Source organism: Gymnoscopelus microlampas (assembly GCF_963454915.1).
Source record: "Gymnoscopelus microlampas genome assembly, chromosome: 2".
NCBI classification, from domain to species: Eukaryota; Metazoa; Chordata; class Actinopteri; order Myctophiformes; family Myctophidae; genus Gymnoscopelus; species Gymnoscopelus microlampas.
Genome location: NC_139939.1, coordinates 21298801 through 21308909, shown reverse-complemented (window position 1 = coordinate 21308909; position 10109 = coordinate 21298801). Strand labels below are relative to the sequence as shown.

Genomic DNA, 10109 nt, shown 5'->3' with positions numbered 1-10109 from the left:
ACACACACACACACACACACACACACACACACACACACACACACACACACACACACACACACACACACACTCTCTCTCTCTCTCTCTCTCTCTCTCTCTCTCTCTCTCTCTCTCTCTCTCTCTCTCTCTCTCTCTCTCTCTCTCTCTCCATTTCTCTGTCTCTCTGTCCCTCTGTCTCTGTGTCTCCCTGTCTCTCTGTCTCTCTGTCTCTCTGTCTCTCTGTCTCTCTGTCTCTCTGTCTCCCTGTCTCTCTGTCTCTCTGTCTACCTGTCTCTCTGTCTCTCTGTCTCTCTGTCTCTCTGTCTCTCTGTCTCTCTGTCTAAAACAAACAGAGAGGCTGCCGTAACATATAAATGACGATGTGCTTTCTATAACCGTTTTTATTTTCGGTTTGTTTTTCTCGACAGGATGGTAACATCGGCGATGGACACAGAACACTTCTTGTCTAATTCGGGGCCCATTCCAGAATCTGTATGGGGGTTGGTGGAACCAACAGTGTGGCGTCACAAACCACCACCAAGTTACACACGGTTGCTTCCAAGAAACTCTATTCCCCGCCGCCTCACTGCGTCACGGGTTGGACACTTACACCACCACATTTTACATGTGTACGGTTCTACAATGACTTGGCTTGTCATGTCTATGCTATGTAAATTAATTGATGAATTACTGTAAGTAAGACACACACACACACACACACACACACACACACACACACACACACACACACACACACACACACACACACACACAGACAGACACAAACGTAATGCAAGAGAGGTGAATAAAATAGCTAAACACGATTTTTGTTTGTATATGATGTAATATGCCCTCCTCGTCCACCCATGTCACCACCGAAAAGCAACACAAGGAAACGTTTTAAACACCTGGAAAGTAAAAAAAAAAAAAAACGTGTTTTGATGAAGTACTAACTCATGAGGAGAGGCGTGAATGTAATGAATTGAATGAATAAACGTTTAGACATGGTGACTTTTACCCCCTGTGTGTGTGTGCTCTGTTCTGGTTCCTTTCAACCCTATAAATCCACATAATCTGCTTCCTCCTCCCAAAACAGAAAGAGTGGCTTTCATTCTTTGTCTTTAAATAAAGGGGCTCGTTGTTTTGTCCTTGCGGTCCTGCAATAAGTGCAGCGCCCATGTCCGGTCGAGACAACGGTTAATTGGCAAAATGGTTTGCAACAATAATAAGCCTGTTTAAGCTTAGGTGTGTGTGTGTGTGTGTGTGTGTGTGTGTGTGTGTGTGTGTGTGTGTGTGTGTGTGTGTGTGTGTGTGTGTGTGTGTGTGTGTGTGTGTGTGTGTGTGTGTGCGTGTGCGTGTGCGTGTGTGTGTGTGTGTGTTAAAAAGAGAAGGGGGGGTTTTCCTGCAGAGGTTCCACTGGTTCAGGTGGAGTATATTTTGAAAGAAAAAAAGGCCCCAGTGCAAACTAATTAGGCTACACAGTAAAATCCTCAGTGTTCATTTAGCACTGAGAGTGATGTGTACACACAGAGTGTGAGTTACAATTCTAACTTGTACTGTGCGACTGACCCATTGACTTACATTTGTTTTTGTTTAGTTTTACAACTGATGCAGTGTTCTGCGACTGGGAACAGGCTTACAGACTGATCAAATTTGATCAAATTCTACCAGGCTATTTCCTGTTAAATTAATCTGATTCTGAACATTTTGAATAAAAACATTTCCTGTCCTCCCGACCTCCTGATATGCTAAGATTACATTAGTTTAGATTTAATTATCTTTTTTGTTTTGTATTTTTGGATTAGGAACTTCAAAGAAATAGTTCTTAGGAAAACAAGTTGAGATGTAGGCCTACTATTTAGCAAAAGATTTGTTTAGGATCAAATTCTTTGAATATCTATATTAATATACAAAGGGGAAATCATGTACAGTGGGGGACCAGTATTCTTCTGACAACTTTAACTGCAGTTTGTAGCATTAAATACTTTGCCATGGACTTGCGGCTGTACCTCGAATGACCACACGATGTCGGTGTTCAACATAGAGGGGCGCATGAGATTCACCCTCAATGTGGATTGGCCTTGTTTTTAACTCTATGGGATTAGTAGCCCATCCATCCATCATCTATAATACATCTATCTATTGATATCAGACCAAATGATTCAACACAATGAAGGATGGAATGCAAATACACGCGTGCGCGTGTGTGCACGCTCTTCTCTACTCGTTAAATCTCTGTGGCAATGTGTGGAACGTAGTCTGTGTATTAGTCAAAGACCAGAGAGGAGTCGACCCCCCCCTCGCGCGTGCGTGTGTTTCCGTGCACGATGACCGGGTCCTTGGCCTTGGGCTTGGGGGACAAGACAAGTTGTCAATGTAATCATGTCATTCCGCTCAGCTAAGTTCTGCAGAAACAAACAGTGGTGGACGTGGTAAAAGTACTCACATTGTTTTAACTTTAAAGTATTGGCATCAAAATATACCAAAAGTAAAAGTATAAAAATGTTTGAAAATAGCAGATCTAAAAGCTCAATGTCTTGCATTGCCATGCATTGTGACTTTGTGAGCTTGTAGATCGGCTATTTTCATGGTTAATTATCATGGTTAATGTATGTTTTGAAGTATAATCATTTATATCTGCAAAGTAACTATAGTAGGCCTAACTAAAGTTTTCAAATAATTGTAGTTAAAGTATAATGTTTGCCTCTGAGATGTGGAGTAGAAGTATACTGAAATTTGGAAATGCTCCAGTAAAGTATAAATACCTCAAAATAGTACTTAAGTACAGTATTTGAGTAAATGTACTTAGTTACTTTACACCACTGCCTTAAAGACAGGTGTCTCCCCAAGATAAATAATTAAAATTGCCGAATGACAAGCTCATAATGCACTTTCATGATTAAGCCTACTGTTGAAAAATTAATGTATTCATTTAAAAAAAAAACTTTCTGAAAACCTTTGGGAGAAAGAAAGAGATCATTTTTTGGGTATAGGTATAAACGTTCTTTAAAACTGCGACCAAACAAACACCCTATGTTTGGTTAACACTACGTGACTCTACGTCGACAGCATTGTACCATGGCTGGCTCTCAGTGGTGGAAGAAACTTACTGCCTTACTCACACTTTTTACTTGAGTAAAGCAATGGTTCTCAAACTTTTTCATGCCAATTGGACCCCCAAATTGACACTCATTAGCCCGCGGACCCCCATTTCAAAAGATATGCCAGGGACCCCCATAAGAGAAGATTTTTTTTACGGCTAGCAGTGATTCTCAACCATTTTAATTTCAAGGACCCCCAGTTTGACATGCATTAGGGCTACAGACCCCCATTTAATGGCATTTCTCTCACTTGGACCGCAATTTATATTGTAAAATCTATGTCAATTTAACTCAGAGAGTGTCGGGTCCATTTGGTTCCATTTGTACACTCTCAGAGTTACAGACCCATAAGGGTCCATTTGGTGCCAAATCTATCATTTAGCTGGGGACCCCCTGGAACTCCCTCAAGGACCCCTGGGGGTCCCCGGACCCCATTTTGAGAACCAATGGAGTAAAGTATCAATACCACCATGATGTAGAAATACTGTTACTCATCATAACTCATTACTTGCTGCCTTTTATGCTACTTAGGCCTACTAAACCTGTGGCACTGTTGATACTATAGTATCCTGTCAAGGAACAATAATGCCATAGAAATGCCTTGTTATCATTAGGCAATTATCTTTCATCTCCCACGCGTGCGTGTGTTTGTCAAAGAAAGCTCATACATGGCGAGAGTTCAGTTCAGTTTAGACACGTCAAGTAGGGCTCGAGGCATGTTCACTCATTGTGAGTGTGTGTGTGTGTGTGTGTGTGTGTGTGTGTGTGTGTGTGTGTGTGTGTGTGTGTGTGTGTGTGTGTGTGTGTGTGTGTGTGTGCGTGTGCGTGAGCGAGAGAGCGAGAGAGCGAGAGAGAGAGAGTGTGCCAGTTTTGCCAGGTTTTGCGAGATAAACAAGCAACTATGTCTATGAAAACAAGCCCAAAAGAAGCGAGCCATTTCATCGCCATTTAAACAGATGTATGTAGGCTACATTGGCTATTTGAAGCTCACAACGTGTCGCATCGCGAAAAAAATCACTTGAAGAAAATTAGGAAAATGTGGAATTTTTTCGAATATTGTTTTTTTTTACACTCATATCTTGTATGGGGGTCCCTGGCATAACATATTGTCAGATGTGGGGTCTGCAGACCAATACATATTCATTTGGGGTCATTGACTTGAATATGAGAACCACTGGTTTAAACAACATTTAGGAAACAAGACCCAAATAATAAGCAACAACTACACTTTAGAAACAATAGCCCCCCCCCCCCCCAAAAACGCAACTTTACAGAAAAACAAGCCCAATGTCGCTTATAATAAGCGGACATGGCAACACTAGTGTGTATGAGTGTGAGCGCACGCGCGCGCGTGCGTGCGTGTGTGTGTGTGTGTGTGTGTGTGTGTGTGTGTGTGTGTGTGTGTGTGTGTGTGTTTATCATACATTGTCGTGTCTGCCCTTTGTGTGCACGCGCGACCATGCGTGCGCGCGCCTTGTGTGGGCGTGCCTCTAGATGTATAAATGCCATGTGCGAGCCCCCCCCCCTACATTTGTACACGAGCCACAACATCCCTCTGTCTGAACAGTGAATAATAGGCTGCTACTACTACGATTTTCGGTAAGTAAAACCATTCTGTAAAGGACATTAGTTTTGGAATGGGAAGCATTATGGTAATACCGTGTATAGGCTATTTGGGCTGTGTGTGTGACTACACTAAATAGATGTTAAATAGATGATTTTATTATATAACAATTTGGCAATCTGTTGTGAATGAGTTGGAAGTGGAACACAATAGACAGAATAACTTTCTCCTACTTTCCAGTGGAGCAATCCACTCATGGCATATATATATATATATATATATATATATATATATATATATATATATATATATATATATATATATACACACACACATACATACATACATACATACATACATACATACATACATGCATACATACATACACATATATATATAGTGTGTGTGTGTGTGTGTGTGTGTGTGTGTGTGTGTGTGTGTGTGTGTGTGTGTGTGTGTGTGTGTGTGTGTGTGTGTGTGTGTGTGTGTGTGTGTGTGTGTGTGTACACATCATAAGCACATTTCTCACAATGAGGTTAACAGACAATGCAGAGCATAGGGATCCATTTATGAAACAATACGTCACACATTTGATTTCACTTCACTGCAGCCTTGAAGGGATGTGCCAGTGTGTGTCAATATACTTTTATCTTTATTAATATTGTGCCATCCTAGACTTGTGCCAGTGTGACTGAGAAGGAGCTCCCAGCTCCCAGCATGCCTCAGGGCACACGGACACTTAGGTTGTGTCCGAAACCACACACTAACGTACATACTACACAGCATGCTATTTTCAGCCTACTGTTTAGTATCAACTAAGCAGTAGGGTTTCACTTCGGACATACTAAGAAGTAATTTGGCATACTAAATAGCATGTTATTATGTGATTTTGGACGGGCTACTTAAGGAATCACTTGGTTTTTTTCGTTGTACTTGTTTGTTTTACTAAGACAATGGTTTTACATGTACATTTTTTGTTTGATTGATTGATTGATGTACTTTATTTTGTAAGACATGAGAAACAGTACATGGAAGTACAATTCACAATACAAGGATAACTCATAAAGCACTAAGCTTGTTTAAAATGAGTTCCCACGCACACAAATCATATACAGAATGTGGTTGATGTTGTTGTTTAATGTTTGTTATTCCATGTAGCCATCATGTCTATTATGCGTATATGTTTGATTGTGAAACCATGGGTGATAGGAGCGGTTATGATTGGCTGGCCCCTTGTCTGTTTCATAGGAGGTCCTTTCTTTGGAGTGACTTTTATGTGTGAGATCTACAAGATCTTCAAGTAGATGAAGTATTGTGCGATGAAGTATAAATCCGGCTTAAGTGGTTATGACGTTTTCATGTTTCTACCTGTTGATCTTCAACCCACCAGTCATTGAAAAAAGTATGTTTCTTCTATGTACCGCTCCAGGTCAAGAAGGAAATGATGCTGCTTGGAAGTCTGGCACCGTGTGTGTTGCTGCTGTGTGCCTGCGTCGCGCAGCACTTCTCCATGTCCGCTGCCGCGCGAGACAGGGGTCACCCCAAAGGTCAGGGCGGCGGAGCGGAGCCAGCGCGGGGTGCGAGGGCCGCGGCCAACAAGGGCAAGTTCGCCACCAAGGACAAACTGCAGTGCACGTGGGCCGCGAGAGAGGACCGGGACATGCTGGTCAAGCTGCGCGTGCACTGCCAGAACCCAGAGGCCCGCGTCACAGGCGGGGTCACGGAACTCAGTTGCGAATACTCTGCTAAACCCTCGAGCTGCCCGGCGTACGCCTCCAACCAGGCGAGCTTCTGGAAGCAGGTGGCCCGCGCGCTGAAAAAGCTGCAGAGGAAACTCTGCACGGACGACCGCGCGCTGGTCAAGGCGGGGGTGTGCAGGCGCGCGCCCCGGGACGCACATTTCAAGCTGGATCTCAGCACCGCGGTGTCTTCTGCTCAGCAGCCAGAGGACAATGTGAGGCAGTCGGAGACACCTCGACCTCAGACTCCGTCACCCGACCACCCTACCACCACCGCCGCCGCCACAACCACTACCACTACCACCACCACTACCACCACCACCAAGAGACTCCAAACCCAGGGCACACCAACCCCGGAGAGGTCCTGCACAGAGCGCGTGGACCAGCAGAGGCTGGCAGAAGAGTACTGCAACAGTTCGTGGGCCAGCCTTTGCACGTTTTTCTTTTCCATGGTGCAAAGTGGTTCTGAATGCTGACCGAATACAGAGCTCTACCTCCCCAAATGGATTAAGTTAAACACTTTGATTTTCTGAGCGGAAGGTCCCACCTCCGTTATTCACACTATTGCCTTGCCAACTGTCGAACTGAAGACATTGATTTTTGTACACCGTGGAGAAATGGTGGACAGTAACAAAGTACATTTACTTGAGTACTGTACTTTACTTGAGTTTATTTTTTTGGAAGCTTATGAATTTCGCTTCACTACATTTCAAAGACATAGTAGTACTTTTGACTCCACTTCATTTCTAGGAAGGGTCCCCTGCGACTCAAACCACTTAAGCCCTATTTCAAAAATAGTGAAAATAGCCAATCTACTAGTCGATGCAACACGTGAGCTCATTATTTTAAAATTTGTTTTGAAACATTTCTTCATTGATAGTAAAAAGAAAATGTGCTTTGTAATTTGTACTTTTTGAATACTTAAGTATTTTTAAAAGCATGTACTTTTGAATACTTAAATATTTTAAAAAAGCATAAAAAAAAGCCCAAGCACAAATCTGACTGTGCAACATTCACTTGTAATTGAGTAATATTTGACCAGGAGTATCTATACTTTGACTGACTCAAGTACTGGGGTTGAGTACTTTATCCACCACTGCTGTGGAGTTAGGTGTACTGTCCGTTCCCATACCAAAGAATGTATATTTCACATTATGTATCCCATTTGTGTTTAAACATGCACAAAATGTTTTGGACCCTGGAAATATAGTTTCACAATTATGTTTAAGCTACTGTATATTTTAGATGTTGAAAACCCACTTTCTCCCATGTATTCTCTGCAACGTCTTTTTTTGTGGACGATTTCTGTATATTTTGAAACGTGACGATATATTTCTTTTGGGTATGGGATTACACTCCCTTGATATGATCCACACATCACCACTAACAATGCATACTGTTTGAGTGAACGCCACTGTATTTATGCTGCACAAATAAATGTCTCCTATTTATACAGTTTCTACACTTGTCTGTAGCAGTTCATAAACACTGAACGTTATGGTTGTCTGCAGGTTTACTATAGCTGTAATCTCTCAAAACGATTACATCCCAGATGAAGAATAAAATAATGAAAAATGGATGGATGGATGGATGGATGGAGGATTTTTTGTCAATGAACGCAAGTGTACAACACATTTTTCTTAATGGCATCAATCCAATGCAGAAAGAGCGATAGAATGCATAGATGTAGGTAGCAGCATAGCAGAGGTACTAAATACTAATAAATAAATAAAAGTAAATATAATATATTTACATAAAGGGATATTTCACTTTAAAAATAAAATTGAGTCATTTTATTACAGTTTTTAAGTTGCTTGATTCAGTATTCAGATATTTTATATTCATTTTATCAGACACGCCCCCTTCCTATACAAACCCATTGTAACTTCAAACTCCAACCATGTTAGATTCATCGGAAACACCCGTCCGTGGTTCTGGTGACTGATATTGTCTTTCTAATACGTGAGGAGACCGTGTTTTTTCAACTACTTTTTTCATTTATTTGTATTTTTTTGGGGGGAAATGAAAATAATGAAATACAATAAAAAAAAACAGAACGAAGGACGGGCGTTTTTGATTAATCTAAAAATGGAGTTTGAAGTTACAATGGGTTTGTATAGGAAGGGGGCGTGTCTAATAAAATGAATATCAAATATCTAAATACTACTGAATCAAGCAACTTAAAAACTATCTGGGCTGCACTCAAAAGCCTGAGTAGACGATAAAATGACAATTACATAAAAATGTTTTTTAAAGTGAAATATCCCTTTAACTGTACATATTATGTACATTAAGGAATTTGTTGTGTCGGGGGGTTGGGCGGTGAATAAATCCTATAGACCAATTATTTGTTTACTAACATTGAGACGGGACGCACAGGTGATTGTTTCACGCAATCAATTCCCAACCTGTTGTTTCGGGGTGCACTGGTTTCAGCACACCCCAACCCCCTCTTGTGTGTTGGCTAGTGACGCGCGTCCTAGCGAGACCTGACAGAATGGGTTTCATTGAGAGCATGCTGGTTGCACGCATACTGGTTCTTATCAGTGTGACGTCGTCTGTTAAGGGGTCTATAACTTGGATTTAGAGTCCAACAGAATAATAGCTGAGGGGGGAAAAAACGTCTGTACTAGCATCTGTACTAGCCCTTACGCCTCTGTGAGTGAAGGGGTCAAAACAGTCAGTGGAGGATGGGGGGGTCTCTTTCTCAAATGGCAATGGAGATGATGCTGGGTACGGTGCGGTAAATGGGCCGCAGTGGGGGCCCCCCCGCGGTGCATCGCTTGCTACCACTCCGCTACGCCACTAAAAACAGTCCATTGTTCGGAAGAGAGGCGTCCTTGATGACACTGAGAGCCTTTATAGACTGACAGCGAATACGTCTAAGGAAGAAGTGAAGAAGTCCTAATTGTAGCTCAGTTCCAATTCCAGACTAAATACGTTGACTAAATCCCATCATGAAAGTACAGTATAAAAGAAAGTATTGACACACCCATACATTTGAATCATACATGTATACACAATTGTTTGTGTGTGTGCTCACGCGTGTGTGTTCGTGTGTGTGCGTGTGTGCTTGCATGCAAGTGAGAGAGAGAGAGAGAGAGACAGAGAGAGAGAGAGAGAGAGAGAGAGAGAGAGAGAGAGAGAGACCCTGTGGAACTGCACGTGATGTCCATGTTGACGCTGTTGGCACACTGCCCCTAAAAGACACAATGCCAGGCAGCTCCCAGTCGTTTATACTGTATGTACATAATGACACTGCCGATAAATAAGACATGACTGGGACGATTGCAAGGGGCCAGAGTGTTTGACTGGCGCCCTCAAAGATGCCTAAATAATTTAGAGCCGTTATCTTGGGATTCCTCCAGCGTGTGACGCTTTGTTGTCACCGAGCCAAAATTTCCAGGCGGCTCTAAACAAAGTTGAGCGTGCCGTGCCTCCATCGGTCTCTGTGAGGCGGTGGTTTGAAAGGGCCATTAATGTTCCATTATGTGTGTAGCATACAGAATATAAGACACCCCGCCCTCACGTGTACCCAGTTTGAGACACTCCACACGTGCACAGATGAAAGCTTCTCCCTCTCTCACTCTCACACACATGAGCTTGCACAGACGCACACAGACACACAATTGAACACGTCCACTCCTTAAACATACACACACACACACACACACACACACACACACACACACACACACACACACACACACACACACACACACGCAC

At 42.5% G+C, this 10109-nt stretch overlaps 2 protein-coding genes across 2 annotated transcripts in view; both read left to right on the top strand.

Annotated features, from left to right (window-relative positions):
• The window catches only part of LOC311059069 (fibroblast growth factor-binding protein 2-like), a 2424-nt gene extending 1428 nt beyond the window's left edge, over positions 1–996 (top strand). Inside the window, exon 2 of the mRNA XM_084076687.1 lies at positions 408–996. The gene's annotated coding sequence lies outside the window, so the exon portion shown is untranslated. The remainder of the gene's footprint in view (positions 1–407) is intronic.
• A 3621-nt stretch (positions 997–4617) lies between these two features.
• On the top strand, positions 4618–7841 carry LOC311062495 (fibroblast growth factor-binding protein 1-like). Its single transcript, XM_084081573.1, has 2 exons — positions 4618–4679; positions 6074–7841. Exon 2 carries the CDS (start codon positions 6086–6088, stop codon positions 6857–6859), a length of 774 nt encoding a protein of 257 aa, XP_083937699.1. The 5' UTR covers positions 4618–4679; positions 6074–6085; the 3' UTR covers positions 6860–7841.
• The last annotated feature ends 2268 nt before the right edge of the window (positions 7842–10109 follow it).

Coding starts and splice junctions, on each gene's coding strand:
- LOC311062495 (XM_084081573.1), top strand. CDS start 6,086: ATGATGCTGCTTGGAAGTCTGGCACCGTGTGTGTTGCTGCTGTGTGCC.